The 18,145-nt window shown below is 33.9% G+C and overlaps 1 protein-coding gene across 2 annotated transcripts in view; it reads left to right on the top strand.

Moving 5' to 3' along the window:
• The window catches only part of TAF3 (TATA-box binding protein associated factor 3), a 230,570-nt gene that overhangs the window by 13,246 nt on the left and 199,179 nt on the right, over nt 1-18,145 (top strand). For both annotated transcript variants that reach the window (XM_020965107.2, XM_078154893.1), the window contains exon 2: nt 6,475-6,717. In XM_020965107.2, the coding sequence (XP_020820766.1) occupies nt 6,475-6,717 (243 nt within the window). The remainder of the gene's footprint in view (nt 1-6,474; nt 6,718-18,145) is intronic.

Below are 18,145 nucleotides of genomic sequence, written 5' to 3'. Positions count from 1 at the left end.
CACTCCCCAATTAATGGATATCCTATTCCTATTTTTGTACATGTAGGTCTTTTTCCTCTTTCTTCAATATGAAGCATTGTAGGCTGTTGATCTAGAGCAAAGGAATAATATGTTGTGCATTTTGGGAAAATTAATCAGTAGCCCTGTGAAAACACCTTCAAGTTTCCCTTTAAAAAATATCATGGGGCAGCTAGGGGGCGCAGTGGATAGAGCACTGGCCTTGAAGTCAGGAGGACCTGAGTTCAAATCCGGCCTCAGACACATGACACTTACTAGCTGTGTGACCCTGGGCAAGTCACTTAACCCCATTGCCTAACAAAAACAAAACAAACAAACAAAAATATCATAACACATTTTTATCAAGGCTATCAGCATTATGTTATTTTTCTATCCATTTAATTCAGTGTCTTCTGATAAAACATGAATTTATGGAAAGATGATTTTACCTGTATCTTCATAGAATTCTCCATTTATTGTTCATTATGACATTTAAAAATTAATTGGTGTTATGTTTGTAGTTATATTTGTTGATACCTATAGCATTCTAGCTACTATTTAAGCTATTCAGAAATACATAAAGTCATTGCTCTTCTGCCACTCTTCTTTAGTGCCGGGCTCTAAATAATTATATTTGGTTTCTTGCAGTGGACATTGAGTATTTCTAACAGTAGGTTTAAATTAATTTGATTTTTGTTATACCCAGAATTTTAAATGAGAAGTATAAAAGAAAAACAAACTATATCTCATTTGACCCAGGAAGATAGGAATAAGCAATCAGGAGATCTGTTTCACTTATATTTTGCTTTGACTTCTATTATTATGGTCTCAGCTTCTTAAATAATATGGGAAATGCTGTGCAAAATCAACATAAAGTAGTATTTAGATCATGATTGATTCTGTATTGTTGACCTAATCTGGCATAAGCTGTATTATTAGGCCAGGTGTCAAAAATTAGTTTTGTGGTGTATTGTGATATTAGATATTGGCTGTCAGGACTTTAATTCTGACTGTTTCTGACACTTTATTTAAAATAGTGTTTTTTTCCCCCCAAATTACATGTTAAAACAGTTTTGTACATTTGGTTTTTTGCTGTACACTTAAAAAAATTATTTTTCATTTTATTTTCAGATCAGCATTCTCTCCCTAATGCCTCCACAGTTGAGAAAGCGAGAAAAACAAAACTGCTGTTATAAACATTTATAGTCAAGCAAAACAAATTTCTCCATTGACTATGTCCAAAAAATATCTCTATCTGTACCATGAGTCCATCCACTTCTTTGAGGAAGTGGATAGCGTGTTTCATTTTGTGGTTGTTCATTGTGTTGATCAGAGTTCTTAAACCTTTCAAAGTTGTCTTTACAATATTGGTATTACTGTCTAAATTGGCTCTACTTACTTCACTAAGCATCATTTGGTACAAGTCTTCCATGTTTCTCATATATTTTATATATATATATATATATATACATATATATATATATATAAATATATTTTATATATATATATATATATATATATATATATATATATATATATATATATATATATAAAATAACTTGTTTAGCCATTCCCCAATTAATGGATATCCTATTCCTATTTTTGTACATGTAGGTCTTTTTCCTTTTTCTTTCATGTTTTTGGGTATAGACCTAGAAGTGGTATTGTTAGGTCAAAAGGTACGTATAATTTGTTAACTTTGGGGGCATAGTTCCAAATTGCTTTCCAGTTCACAACTCCACCAATTGTGTATTACTCTACCTGTTTTTCCACTGCCTCTCCAGCATTTGTCATTTCCCTTTTTGTCAGCTTTGCCAGTCTGATGGGTATGAGATGAAACCTCAAGAGTTATTTTAATTTGCTTTGCTGTAATTAGTGATTTAGAAATTGTTTTGAAATATGGTTATTGACAGCTTGGATTTCTTCTTCTGAAAATTGTCTGATCATGTCCTTTCACTATTTGTCATTTTAGCAATGGCTTTTATTCCTATATGTTTCAATTAGTTCCCTATATATCTTAGAAATGAGAGCTTTATCAGAGAAACTAGTTGCAAAGATTCCCCCCCTCCTGTCTTTCTTGTTTCTCTTCTAATTTTAGCTGTGTTTTTTGTTTATACAAAAACTTTGTAATTCTGTATAATCAAAATTGTTCATTTTGCCATCTGTAGTCCTCTCTATGTCATTATATAGTATTGAAATTATTTTTCTTTAAATGTTTAATAGTAATCACTTGTAAATCCTGTTCCTGGCATTTTTTCTTAGGGAGTTAATTTATGGCTTGTTCAATTTCTTTTCACAAGAGAAGGCTATTTAAGTATTCTGTGTCCTGTTTTGTTAATTTTGCCAATTTATATTTTTGTAAATATTCATCCACCTAATTTAGATTGTCAGTTTTATTGGCATATAGTTGGGAAAAATAATTCCTAATAATTGCTTTTATTTCTTCTCCATTTGTTGTGAATTTACTTTTCTCATCTTTTGATGCTGGTAATTTAGTTTTTTTTAAAAATAAAAATCAAATTAGCCAATGGCTTATTTATTTTATGGTGTTTTTTTTTTAGTGCTCTTAGTTTTATTTACTAATTCAGTGGCTCTTGTACTTTCAGTTTTGTTAATCTGTCCTTTGATTTCATGATTTCTAGTTTGATATTTAATTGGGGATTTAAAATTTGTTGGGTTTTGAGGTTTTTTTAGTTGCATGCCCAATTCATTGATCTGCTCTTTCTCTCTTTTCTTGATGCAAGTGTTCAGAGATATAAATTTCCCTCTAAGAACTGCTTTAGATGCATACCACAAATTTTGGTATGTTGTCTCATTTTTGTCTTTATCTTTAAGGAAATTGTTGACTTTCTATGATTTGTTCTTTGACCCACTTATACTTTCAGGTTAATGAATTTTCAATTAATTTTTAATCTGTGCTTCAAAGGCCCTTTATTAAATGTAATTTTTCTTGAATTATCATCAGAAAAAGATGCATTTATTTCTTTTCTGCATTTGTTTGTGAGCTTTTTTTTTGTTGTTGTTGCCATGATCAGTTTTTGTAAAGGTGTTATACACAACTGAGAAAGTAGATGTGCTTCTTTCTATTCCTATTCAGTATTCTCTAAAGGGCCATCGTATTTAAAATTTTCTAAAGTTCTATTCATTTCCTTAACTTCTTTCTTATTTCTTTTTCGTCAAGTCTGAGGGGTAAAATGAGGCCCCCCAGTATTATAGTTTTACTTTCAGTTTTCTCCTGTATCTTATTTAACATTTCCTTTATGAATGTAGATGATGTTTGGTGTATATATATGTTCAGTATTGATTTTAATTCATTGTCTGTGCTTACCTTTCAGCAAAATGTAGTTTCCCAGTTTATTTCTTTTAACTAGATTTATTTTTGCTGTTGTTTTGTCTGAGATCATGATTGATACTTTTGCCTTTTTTACTTCAGCTGAAAAAAATAGATTCTGCTCCAGGCCCTTATTTTAACTCTATGTGTATTATTCTGTTTCCAGTATGTTTCTTGTAAAACAGCATATTGTGGGGTTCTGGTTTCTAATCCATTCTTATATCCACTTGTTTTGTGAGTGAGTTAATCTCATTCAAATTCACAGTTATGAAGGCTGTGTTTCTCTCTATCATATTCTCTTTTACTTATACTCTTTTTTTACTTTGCCCCAGTTTTGAGCCTGTTTTGTTTCTGACCATTGCCTCCCCCTAATCTACCCTCCCTTTTATTTTCCTCTCCATCTTAAACCCCCTTTCCTCCAGATTTTCTATTGGATAAAATGAATTTTTGTACCCAACTGTGTGTATATTCGAAAATTTCCTCATTGTACCAGTTCAGATGAGATTGAGGTTCAAGTGTTGCTCACGCTATTATATAAACTCTTCTTTGTGCTCCTCGTTTATGTGAAGTAATTTTTCCCATCTTTCCTCTTTTTCCTCCTTCTCTCAGTGCATTCTTTCTGCCTGCTCTTTTATTCTTCTTTTGAGATCATGCAAATAACAATAGAATCACACCCATACTCTCTTTCTAATTAGACTCCCTCTCAGACCCCTAGTGATGTTAAAGTTCTGAGGGGTTACATATATTGTCTCCCCATATAGGAAAGAAAACATTTTAAGTTTGTTTAGTCCCTTATGATTTCTCATTCTTGTTTGCTTTTTTTTGTACTTCTCTTGAGTGCTGTGTTTGAATGTCAGATTTTCTATTCAGCTTTGTTCAGGAATGCTTGAGAATCCTTTTTCCATTTCCCCCTATAGGATTGTACTCAGTTTTGCAGGGTAGATTATTCTTAATTGTAATCCTAGATCCTTTGCCTTCTAGAATATCATTCTGAGCCCTCAGTTCCTTTTTAATGTCTTCTGTGTTTGTCTTGAGCTTCCCTGTCTCCATAGTAGCTCCTTAAGCTCATACTTCCAGCTTACTACTTGACTTTGAACTTTAGGTTAGTGTTGGACTCTGCTTACTTCTAGGGGTAGGGGAATATTGTCTTTTATGTTCTGCTGCTTTCACAGCTCAGCCTGGGGGCCCTGCAAATTTTCAGTGCTTCTGATGTGGTGCGATTTAGGGAGAGGTCTGTTCGCTGCTCTCCTAGTCCGAGCTCTGCAAGTTCCTGATCCGATTTGGGTCTTTTGGCCCATGAGTGAGTTTCCATAGACTGCTGCTGAACTCAAGCACTGTTAGCCCATTAGGAGGTTCTGTAGGTTCAGAGCAAGTGAACTGCTGGCTCTGCTTTGGTTTTGGTCTTCTGCCCTCGTTATTCCACTTATGTTCTGGGCTACAGGTTAGAACTGAGTCACTGCTCTGCTGTTGGACACAGGGCCATACAACTTAAGTTTTAGAACTTATTCTTTACTCAGTATGCAACCAGGTTTCCACATGCTCAGTTGGGACTGCTCCTGTCTTCCCTGGAACTGTAACCTGGAACCAGGTAATGAGTGACAGAGCTTCTAAATAGTACCTGATTTTGCCCTCAGTAATAGTTCAGGATTCCCCTCCTATTTCTTTCTGCCCTGGTGATTCTTGCCCTGGTGCTCTATCTCTGCTTCCTTTCTGGAATACTCCCTGTTTCTACTGCCCCTATGTTGTACTCCTGGCCAGCCCCCACCTTAGTGTCCGTAAGACCTTGTTTTCCTAAGCTGCCATGGAAAAATGACTCCCTGTGTCTTTTTATTGGCTTTCTCAATCAGGATTTGGGTGTGGCATGTTTTCTGGGTTGTTGTGGAGGAGGTGAGCTAGGTAAAAATGTTTCCTCTTCACCATCTTGACTTGCCTACTTTCCCTGTACTCCCTTGCCCCTGCCTTAAAGCTAAAATTTTATTAAGGGATTAATATCAAAGATACATAGAGAATTAATTTGATATTATTTAATCATTTCTGTTGTGTCTGACTCTTTGCGACCCCATTTGAACATAGGGAATTAATACAAAAATTAATGAACCATTCCCTAACAGATATATATATATATATATATATATAAAACCAACAGTTCTGAAAAGATTACATATTATTAATAACCATATGATAGATTGCTCCACATTAATAATAATGAGAGAAATGCAAATTGACAACCTATACACGCAGTAAATAGGCAGTAATGAGAAAAGATGGAACCAGTCAGTGTGGGTGAAGCTGAGGGAAGATAGGCACACTAATACACTGTCAGAGGACCTGTGAATTGTTCTGACCTTTCTGGAAAATAATTTGGAATTATGTTTGTTGTTGTTGAGTTGTTTCAGCCGTGTCTGACACTTTGTGACTCCTTTTGGTAGTTTTCTTGGCAAAGATACTGGAGTGGTTTGTCATTTCCTTCTCCAGCTAATTTCATAGATAAAGAACTGAGGCAAACAGGGTTAAGTGACTTACCCAGGGTCACACAGCTAGTAAGTGGCTGAGGCTAGGTTTGAGCTCATGAAGATGAATCTTAACTGATTTCAAGTTGAGTGCTCTATCCACTGTGCCACCTAGCTGCCTGGAATCATATTGACAAAGTGCCCAAAATGTCTGTGTCCTTTGACCCAAAGATGTTATTGCTAGGCATACCCCAAAGATGTCAAAAATATAAAGCAAGGTCTTGATACATCGAATAATCATGGCATTTTTATAGTCAATATAACACATTTTATGCACTCATAGCTTATATCTGTATTCAAAGCTTTGTTTGTGCTAGTCACTGGAGATATCAAAACAAAAAATAAAACCAACCCTGCACTCAAAGAGCTTCCATTCTGTTGAAGGGATAGAATGTTTAAACAAATAATTGTAGTACATGATACTTTGAAGAGGAAAAGATTGTAGAAATAAAGACCACCTCATAAATTAGTATGTCATCCATATGTGGATCATATAGATAATGAGTAGTGGAGCTAGTCTTGAACATATGGTTACTGATTCTATGTCCAGTGCTCTTAGTTGGTGTGATTCTAATCTGCATGCTCAATACTTCAGAAGTATTTGACAGTATATCTGATCTCTTTGGTTTTTTTTAGATGGCCGGACAGACCCAATTTTGGATGATGTTAGTGAAGCCTTCCAACTTATGGGGGTCAGTCTTCACGAATTAGAAGATTATATTCACAATATTGAACCTGTCACTTTTCCACATCAAATTCCTTCATTTCCTGTCAGCAAGAATAATGTACTTCAGTTTCCTCAACCCGGGAGTAAAGATGCAGAAGAAAGGAAAGAATATATTCCTGATTATATGCCACCTATCGTCTCTTCTCAGGAAGGTATGTTATTTTTTGGTCTTTGCTCTATATTCTTATTTTTATAAGCTTGAAATATTTAGTGCATATCATAACTTCTTTTTTTGGGGGGAGGCAATTGGGTTAAGTGACTTGTCCAGCATCATGTAACTAGTATATGTCTAAGGTCACATTTGAACTCAGGTCCTGCTGATTCCAGGGCTAGGGGTACTGTGCCATCTAGCTGCCCCTGTATCATAACTTCTTAGGACTTATGTAATAATCTTCAGGTACTTTGCTGAAGAGGAAAGTTTAGAAATGCAAATAGAAATTTTAATGTTATTAATCATACCAGTAACCATATACCCAAAACTAAATGCAAACTACTTATTGGCATTTCTGTGACCAAAGTTTTTCCTAATGAGGTATTTATTTCCTTTGATATTAATAGTTGAAGGAGAACAAAATGTAGCCAAAGAAAAATATCTTTTTAATAAATTTATGATGTAAGAATAGACTATAGAATAATCCAGTTAGAAAGCTTGAAACATAAAGATGAACAAAAGTTACCTTTCCCTTTGTCGTTTGTATTAGTATAAATTACTTTCAGCTAATTTATTCATTTAAATTATTCAAGGTTTTTATTTGAATGGCATACATACCTCAGTATTGGTTGGTAGATGCAGTGTTTGTTGTTCAAGCACATTGTTTTTTTTTTAGTTCAACTTCATTTTTAGTTCTGAATTCTCTCCTTCTCTGCTTCCCCTCCCCTACCCATTGAGAAGGCAAGAAAACATTACATATTTGTATGATTATATAAAACAAATTCCTGCATTAGCCATGTCAAAAAAAAAGAAAGAAAAGGAAAGAAAAAAATATTCTTCAATCTGCACTCTATTTTGAGGTAGATAGCATATGTCATCACGAGTCCTTTGGAATTTTGGTTGATTGTGTTGATCAGAGTTCTTGATTCTTTCAAAGTGCACACAGAGTTTACATAAAAGGTTTATGAGAATTATCATCAATTAGAACGATCTACCTGAAGAAGAAAAAAAAATGTGTTTACATTAAATGCATGCATTTATATATTATTTCTCAGATGAATGTGCCTGTAACATACATGGGTAATTGGGAATTGGTGGTAATGAATTCTGTTTCGATGTTTTAGAAAACTTTTTTTCTTTTAAACTATCAACTAATACCTAACTGATAAGCAGTTAGCAGCTTCTCAATTTAAATTTTGTTAATAAATTTTATTTGCTTCACTTGCATAATATATTGGATTGTCATAAGACAGGGTGCTAGTTGGGGATGAAGTTGAAGTACTTGTGAAAAGATACATCTATCCCTCTCCACTAGTCTATGCAAAAACTTAAAAGCACTCATATTTACCTGAATTACTGGTTATAGTTTGAAAATTCAAATCTTTAAATGTTTAGCCAATATTACAGCTTTTTAAAATTGTTTTTTACAAGTGTTATTGGATTTGCTTTTAGTACTAAGTGAATTGAGTACAGTGTTCTAAGTGTCTTAAATTGTCTTCTTCCTAGAATAACTCTGTTTTATAGAATTTCATGAAAGACCAATTGATTACGTGGATTAGGTCTGTGTTTAAATTTTTTTTCCCAACTTTTCTTTTTCACAGTTGGTTTACTTGCAGGACTGGGGGATAAGAATAACCAGAGTCCCTGAGATATCCTGTAGATTGATGAATCGTTATGAGTATCGATATAGGGCATAATGGATTTTTCTAAGTGTTATTGCAATAAACTCTATTTAAAAGGAGATGTATTACAAATGAAATATGTAGAACTAAATCAAATATAAAATTCTCATCTTAGTCTTTTTTTAATGGTAGAAAAGTTTGATTTTAGTTTTGTAGGAGGCTGTTAACATTTGCCTATCATATTTCAAGAGTCACACAGGTAATGTCAACTGAATTAGTGGAAGTTTTGGAGGTGTATTACAGATACACCATTTTTTAGTTTTCTTTATTATATAAGAGATAATAGCTATCCAGTCCAATTTAAAAATCTTAGATAGTGCTATGAATGGGCATATTTTCTGGGAGAGTACCACTATCATCCTTGATAATGATTAAAAAATTTTTGAAAATTAAGAAGTCGAAAATCATCAACAAATATGCGCACATCTACATAAAAGAACAGGAAGTGGTAATTATATATGAAACTATTAATGTATTACATACACTTGAAATATATGTAAATATATTTTTGGTCCATATTATATAACATATTTATAGTATAGGTTATAGATATTTACTTACGTATATGTGCATATGTGTGTATACATATATAAACATATATATACACATACACATACATATATATGTATGTGTATATATATAAATTTAACGTTGTAGTTCCACCATTGCTTTGCTTATGTTTACTCTTCAGAATTTCCTTTTGCTTGTCTTCAGTGTGTTTTTTCCTTCTTTAAAAAAAATTGCATTTTATTTTTTTCAGTCAGCAAAAATTTACTTGGCCTCCCTCTCTTCCTCCAGTTGAGAGCCAAAGGAAAACCAAACGTTTGTTATAAATGTATACGGTCAAGCAAAACAAAGTTCCATATTGGCCATATCCAAAAAATATATCCATTTTTACACTCTGAGTCTTGCACCTCTCTCTGAGGTGGGTAGCATATTTTATCATTAGTTTTCTGTAATTGTGTTTGAACATTATGTCTATCAGAGTTCCTAATTTTTTCGAAGTTGTTGGTCTTTACCATATTGTCATCATTGTATAAATTTTCCTTCTGGTGCTGCTTACTTCATTCTGCTACAGTTCATACAAGTCTTTCTAGGTTCCTCTGAAACCATCCCCTTCATCATTTCTTAAAACTCAATAGTACGCTTCCACGTTTATACACTAAAATTTTTTCAGCCATTCCTCAGTTTGTGGACACCCCCCTCAGATTCCTATTCTTTGTCACCTCAAAAAGATCTACAAATATTTTTATACATTCTTAGTTAGGGTTTGTTTTGCTTAGGTCTAAGCCCTCCCTTAGTCTATCCTCCTCCTGTTTCTCCCTTCCCTCTTTTCCTCCTGAATGAAATATATTTCTGTACCCAACTCTAGTGTGTTTGTATATATTTATGTTTATGTAGTCTTCTCATCTTTGATCATTTCAGATGAAAGTGAGGTTGAAATGTCAGCTGTGTCCCTACTGCTTCCTCCTTGTGTGTATAGATGTCTACTTGTGCATCTTGATTACGTGAGATAATTTTCCCCAACTTTCCTTTCCCTTTCCCTTCTTCTTTCCAACCTCCAAATGTATTCCTTCTCTCATTTTCCATTTCTCTCTTAAGATAATAAAGAGAATATTTGGCTATTCCTAACTTCTGGGAACCGAGGTGGCAGAGTAAGCAGTAAGTTGCTATCACTCTCCCTTTTTGACCTCTTAAAAAAACAGATAACAGCAGCCCAGGACAGATCCTAGAACAATGGAGCCAGTGGAAAGACAGGGTTGAGCAGTCTCTTAGCCTGGAAAATTTGAAGGGTCAGCAAGAAAGTTCTGTTTCACTAAGGTAAAAGGGGAGCTCATTCTAGGACAGAAGGTGTCTCAGCAAGTTGGTGGCAAGTCCCACCTCAGCAAACTAGCGGGAGATCCCGAGATCCTGAGGTGGTGGCACAGGCAAACACCAACACCAACACCCCCCACATGCCTTAGCATAGCCAGGGGGAACCAGCAACTCTAGCTCAGAGAACCACTACGTGCACCTATGCAACCCCTGGTGGGCAGGTGTTCCTCAGTAGCGGACCTCCCTGTGCTTCAGCCCAGCCCTGGGGAAATGCAGAAGAACACCACCTGATCCCAGCACACTCCAGACACCACCACTGGGGCCACACCTCAGCACCAGGTAAGCTGCCAGACCCCTAGAGCCCCTGGCTGCTAGCACCTGAGGCCTTAGCACACAAAGCCAGTGACCAGGCCCCTGACCCCTGGGACAGTGCCTCCTGAGCTCCAGCAGGAGAGCTCAACTTTAAAAGCCAGGAAATAGGCAAACATCATGAGCAAGAAGCAGAAAAGAACACTGACCATAGAGAGTTATTATGATGACAGGGAAGACCAAAACACAAATTTAGAAGAGTACAACATTGTCAGTATACCTACATCTATAACCTCAAAGGGAAATATAAATTGGTTCCAAGCCCCAAAAGCCTTCTGGAAGAGCTCAAGAAGGATTTTAAAAGTCAAATAAGGTAAGTAGAAGAAAAACTGGGGAAAAAAATGAGAGGTATGCAAGAGTCAACAGCTTGGAACAGGAAGGACAAAAACTGACTGTAGAAAACAAGTCCTTAAAAAATACAGTTAGCCAAATGGGAAAAAAGTACACTGAAGGAAACAACTCCTTAAAAAGTAGAATTGGCCAAATGGAAAAGGAGGTACAAAAGGTAACTGAAGAAAACAATTGGTTAAAAATTAGAATTGGGCAAGTGGAAGAGGGATACAAACAGAGTAAAGGTAAAAGACTGGAGCAAAACATATTATGCTTCAGCTGAAGTAAAAAAACAGGGCTAGCAATCCTGATCTCAAAGAAAAGCAAAAATAGATCTAATTAAAAGAGATAAGGAAGGAAACTACATCCTGCTAAAAGGTACCATAGACAATGAAGTAATGTCAGTACTAAACATATATGCATCAAGTGGTACAGCATCCAGGTTCTTAGAGGAGAAGTTAAGTGAGTTACAGGAATAAATAGCAAAACTGTACTATTGGGGGACCTTCCCCACCCCCTCAGAACTAAATTAAATCTAACCACAAAATAAACAAGAAAGGAGTTAAAGAGAGAAATAAAATTTGGAAAAGTTAGATATAGTAGACTTCTGGAGAAAATTGAATGGGGATAGAAAGGTATATAGCTTTTTCTTAGTGGTATATGGCACCTACACAAAAATTGACCATGTACTAGGACATAAAAACTTTACAGTCTAATGCAGAAAAGCAGAAACATTAAATACATCCTTTTCAGATCACGATGCAATAAAAATTACATGTAATAAAGGGCCATGGAAAGATAGACTGAAGATTAATTGGAAACTAAATAATCTAAGTCTAAAGAATGAGTGAGTCATGTAACAAATCAGAGAAACAATCAATAACTTCATCCAAGAGAATGACAATAATGAGACACCATACCAAATTAGATGCAGCCAAAGCAGTTCTTAAGAGAAACTGTGTTTCTCTAAATGCTTACATTAATAAAATAGAGAAAGAGGAGACCAATGAATTGGGCATGCAACTAAAAAAGCTAGAAAATAAACAAATTAAAAATCCCCAATTAAATCCCAAATTAGAAATTCTGAAAATTAAAGGAGAGATGAATAAAATTGAAATTAAGAAAACTATTCAACTAATAAAGCTAAGAGCTAGTTTTATTTAAAAAAAAACCAATAAAATACATAAAAATTTGATTAAAAAATAAAGAAGAAAACCAAATTACTGTTATCAAAAATGAAAAGGGTGAATTCACCACCAATGAAGAGAAAATTAAAACAAGTTAGGAGCTATTTTGCTCAAGTGTATGCCAGTAAATCTGACAATCTTAGTGAGATAGATGCATACTTAAAAAAATATAAATTGCCCAGATTAACAGAAAGGGAAATCAAATACTTAACCCTATTTCAGAAAAAGAAATTGAACAAGCCATCAAAAAAATCTTTTACCCTAAGAAAAAATCTCCAAGGCCAGATGAGTTCACAAGTGAATTCTACCAAACATTTAAAGAACAATTAATTCCAATACTATATAAACTATTTTGAAAAATAGGTGAAGGAGTCCTACTAAATTCTTTCTAGGATACAAATATAGTGCTGATACCTAAACTGGGAAGAGCCAAAACAGAGAAAGAAAATTATAGGCCAATTTCCCTAATGAATATAGATGCAAACATTTAAAATAAAATATTAGCAAAGAAACTATAGTAACTTATCACAAGGATAATAACCAGGTGGAATTTATACCAGGAATGCATGACTGGTTCAATATTAGGAAAACTATTGTCATAATTGATCATGCCAATAACAAAATTAACAGAAATCATATGATTATCTCAATAGATGCAGAAAAAGTTTTGCACAAAATATAGCACCCATTCCTATTAAAAACACTAGAGAACATAGGAATAAATGGAGTTTTTCTTAAAATGATAAGTAGCATCTACCTAAAACTATCAGCAGACATTGTATGTAATGGGGATAAGCTAGAAGCATTTCCAGTAAGATCAGGGGTGAAACAAGGATGCCCATTATTACTACTGTTATTCAGTATTGTACCAGAAATGTTAGCTTTAGCAATAAGAGAAGAAAAAGAAGTTGAAAGAATTAGAATAGTCAATGAAGAAACAAAGCTATCACTCTTTGCAGATGATATGATGGTATACTTAGATACTCCTAGAGAATCAATTAAGAACTACTTGAAGTAATTAACAACTTCAGCAAAGTTGCAGGATATAAAATAAACCCATATAAATCATCAACATTTCTATATATTGCTAATGAAGACCAGCAGCAAGAGATAGAAAGAGAAATTCCATTTAAAGTAGACAACATTGAATATTTGGGAGTCTACTTGCCAAGACAAACCCAGAAACTATATGAATGCAGTTATAAAATACTTTTTCACACAAATAAATTCAGATCTGAATAATTGGGAAAATATCAGTTGCTCATGTAGGCCTAGCTAATATAACAAAAATGACACTTCTACCAAAATTAATTTACTTATTTAGTGCCATACCAATCAAACTACCAAAAAATATTTTATAGAGCTAGAAAAAATAACAACAAAATTCATCTGGAAGAGCAAAAGGTCCAGAATATCAAGGGAAATAATGAAAAGAAATGCAAGGGAAATTGGCCTAGCTGTACCAGATCTAAAATTGTGTTATAAAGCAGTAATCATCAAGACTATTTGGTACTGACCAAGAAAAAGAGTGGTGGATCAGTGGAATAGGTTAGGTACACACACAGTAGTCAATGACTATAATAATCAACTGCTTGATAAACCCAAAGATTCCAGCTTCTGGGATAAGAATTCATTATCTAACAAGAAATGTTGGAAAGATTGGAAAATGGTATGGCAGAAAGTAAGTATAGACCAACATTTTACACCGTATACCAAAATAAAGTCAAGGTGAGTACATGATTTAGACATAAAGGGTGAGACTGTAAGTCAATTAGGAGAACAAGGAATAGTTTACCTGTTGGATCTATGGAAAATGGAAGAATTTATGACCAAACAAGAGATAGACAGCATCATGAAATGCAAAATGGATAATTTTAATTATATTAAATTAAAAAATTTTTGCAGAAACAAAGACAATGCAGCTAAGATTAGAAGGGAAGCAAAAAGCTGGAAAACAATTTTTATATCCTTTGTCTCTGACAAAGGCCTCATTTTTAAAATATATAGAGAACTGGATCAAATTCATAAGAATACAAGTCATTCCCCAATTGATAAATGGTCAAAGGATATGAATAGGCAGTTTTCAGATGAAGAAATTAAAGCTATCCATAGTCATATGAAAAAAATGCTCTAAATCACTATTAATTAGAGAAACGCACATTAAAACAACTCTGAGGTACTACATCATACCTATTAAATTGGCTGACATGATCAAGCAGGAAAATGATAAATGTTGAAGATGTGGAAGAATTGGAACACTAATGCATTGTTGGTGGAGTTGTGAACTAATCCAACTGTCCTGGAGAGCAATTTGGAACTATGTCCAAAGGGCTATAAAACTCTGCATACCCTTTGACTCAGCAATACCACTTCTAGGTCTGTATCCCAAAGAGATCATACAAATGGGAAAAGGACCCACATGTACAAAAATATTTATAGAAGTTCTTTTTTTGTGGGTCAAGAATTGGAAATTAAGGGGATTCTTATTAATTGCAGTAGGGCTGAACAAATTGTGGTATGTGAGTATGATAAAATACTATTGTACTATAAGAAATGATGAGCAGGATGCTTTCAGAGAAATCTGGACTTACATGACCTGATGTAAAGTGAAATGTACTGTGTACAAAGTAACTTTGTAGACTGATCAGCTGTGAATGATTTTAGCTATTGTCAGCAATACAATGACAACTCTAAAGGACTTATGATGAAAAATGCTATCCATCTCCAGACAAAGAAATGATGGTGTCTGAATGCAGATTGAAGAATACTTTTAAAAAAATTTTCTTTATTTTTCTTGAATTTTTTTGTCTATGTTTTCTTTCCCAACATGACTATTGTAGAAGTGTTTTACATGACTAAACATGTATAACCTATATTGAATTGCTTGCCTTCTTAATGGGGAGGGGTGGATAGGGAGGAAGGGACAGAATTTGGAAATCAGAGTTTTAAAAACAAATATTAAAAATTGTTTTTACATGTAACTGGGGAAAAGAAAATATTAAAAAAGAGATATTAGGGCACTAAGGTTCAGGGAGACATCATCAATGCAAAAAAAAAAAACCCAAACATTTTTATCAAAGATACTGGATATAAAGATTTTTTCCCTATTGCCTGTTTCCCTTCTTGTTCTAGCTACATTGATTTTGTTTCTAAAAAAGGAGGGAAGAAAGTGAATAAGTACTTATTAATCACCTATTATGTATCAAGCTGTATGCTAGCACTTGACAATTATCTCATTTGATTCTCATAACAACTCTGAAGTAGGTGCTATTGTTATTTCAGTTTTACAGTTGAGGAAATAGAGGCAGACAGAAGTTAAGTGATGTGCCCAGGGTCACACAACTTGTAAGTGTCTTAGGTCCAATTTGAACTCAGGCCTTCCTAATTCTAGGCCTAACACTACCTACTGCACCACCAAGCTGCCCATGCTAGATAATTTCATACGATCAAAATTGTCTGTATTTTGTGATCCACAGTAGAGGTGTCAGACTTATAGTAAAGCTCCCTAGTGCATACTCAACCAGATTAAAATATAATTGACAAATTGTTTAATAAATTGGCAAATGTTTAATAAAATAAATAAAAATGCAACATAGATAATGTTTATTTGTGGTTTTCTAAGCCAGTATGGGGCCAATAGGGATCTGATTCTATTTGAGTTCACCACCACTGATCTCTACCATATCTCTTGTGTGATAAAAGAAATTTCCTCCTAGTCATAGTTTTAAAAGGTATCCCCATTCATGTCTCTTCCCCAATCCCACTCCTCCCTTTTAAAAAATTGGTGTGACTTTTTATAGTTTGGTCATGTATACGTTTGGTATTTCTTGTGGTAACTGGTATATGTTGCTAAACCTATTTTCTTTTCAACTACTTCCTGGTTTTCCCAGATTAAAAAAAAATCGAATGAAGAATTCTTCCCCAAGTACGTTATATTTTGGGGTTCATCAAACATGATAGAGTTTAATCATTCTTTTATTTTGGTCATTAGATGTGTTCCATGGATTTCTTTTTCTACTTTTAACTAATATCATAACTTTGTTTGAAGAGTAGATTCTTTTTTATTCTGAACTTAAAAACCACAAAATAGAGATTTCCTGTATGTTAAGCAGAACACTAAAAGATTCTACACAAAACTACGAATCTCCATTTTATATGCCTTCTTTTTAAAAAAAAATAATAAATTTTATTTATACATTACTTTAAAAACTGTTCTGCTTGTCTGCTTCCCTCTGAACTTCCTTCTGTTCTCTGCGCATTCTTAAAAAATGTTACAATGGCCCTGTCTTTTTTTTTTCTCTACTTCATGATTGCTAACCTACCCTTTCCCAATTCCTTCCTTCCTTTTTTTTTCACTTTGTTTCACGCCATTTTTTTTGTATTCTAATTTCCAAATAAACTGTACTGCCAGATCTAGCTTTGTTTTACCTTCTCTAGCCTTCTTAATTTGCATTGATCTTTTACACCCCCATGCTTAGATCGGACCCCATCTATAATTTAACCTATTGAAATCCTTCTCTTCCTTTAAGACCTAGCTCAGATGCTGTCTTCCATGATTTCTTTGATTCTCTTTTCCCCACCTTTCCCCTGAAATGATCCCTCCTTCATTTATCCTGCTGTGTCTAATCTCTCTTGCTGTTTATCACATTCCAACATTTATTATAATTATTTGTGCACATCTTGTTCTCTTATTAGATTTTTAGTTTCTTGAAGTTGGAGACTATGTAATTTTTCATTTTTTAAAATCTCTACTTCCTAAAATAATTATTTAGCATAGAAAAATTATGTGATGAACATACATTGTAACCAGTTGTCATTTTATTATAAATGAACTTTTATATCTAGACCATATTAGTGTTACTTATTATTAAAGAATTTTATGACCATTTGTAGTCTATATAAATTATCTTTTTAATAGAATTTTAGATTTTCTTTGTTGATATTGATATGCATGGCTTTGTGATTTAACCTAGTCTTAAACATTATCACTTAACCTTTCCTCATCCTGTTTCCTTATCTATAAGATGGGGATAATAATAGGAATTAATTCACAAGGTTGTTGATGATCAAATGAGATAATATTTGTAAATCGCTTAGCATAGTACTGGGCACATAGTAGGTGTTTAATAAGTGCTTATCCCTTCCCCCCATATAGAAATGTTCATTGAATAATATAGTACTTGTATCAGTAACATTTAGTGACTAGAATTATAAATTACTTTCCTAACAACTTTGTTCTTTGTTGTTTAGGAAGGCTTTAGTTTTATTTTCTGTAAAAATTGGGGCTTGATATATTTCCTATAAGATTTACCACATTTAGTCAATTTAACTCAAATCTGTAAAAATCTGGTTGCATGTAATGATATATTACATCTAGGAATAATGTTTTGAATAGGTGGTAGTCTGACTGTCCATTAGGATTTTGTAATTTTGGGGGAAGATTTGGTTATAATGTGTTAACATCATGAAATTACATTTTCAGGAGCAATCTTAATCTGTGTTAGGGTATATCTGTAATTTTTTTTAAAGGACTTCTTCCTTTAGAAAAGTCTTAAAAGTTGAGTAAGTATAATTTGGTAATTAATGGGCAGATGACTAAAGGAAGATTAATATTTACCCAGATGTCAGTCCTTCATGATTTCTCTGTGATATTTTACAATACCTGTATTGATTCACTCACTGCTTAATTCTTTTCTCCCTGCCTCCCTTTTTTTCTGCCAGGTGATGTACACTCCTGGTTCTCTTGTATGTTCCTGATTATTCTTGTCTGAATAGATGGCTAGGAAAAGCATGTAGAATTCCCTGATTGTTCATTATTTTCTGGTATATGGATTCAACTTCCTGACTTCCTCTTCCCAATCTTAGTTGTAGATCCCTGATCCCCTTTCCCCCACAAGGTCTATCCCTTGTCTTTAGCCTTCTGCACTTACTTTATTCCCATTCTTGTGAGTGAACTCACCCACTCCCATGACTTCAACTATCACCTATATTCAGATGTTTCCTAAATTTCTGTCTTCAGAAGAGAGTATGAGAATGCAAAACTAAA

The sequence above is a fragment of the Phascolarctos cinereus genome, unplaced genomic scaffold (genome assembly GCF_003287225.1).
Source record: "Phascolarctos cinereus isolate Bilbo 61053 unplaced genomic scaffold, phaCin_HiC Scaffold_1;HRSCAF=81, whole genome shotgun sequence".
Classification (NCBI taxonomy): Eukaryota; Metazoa; Chordata; class Mammalia; order Diprotodontia; family Phascolarctidae; genus Phascolarctos; species Phascolarctos cinereus.
The sequence above is the reverse complement of the archived record's forward strand: the minus strand, read 5'-3'. Positions and strand labels throughout refer to the sequence as shown.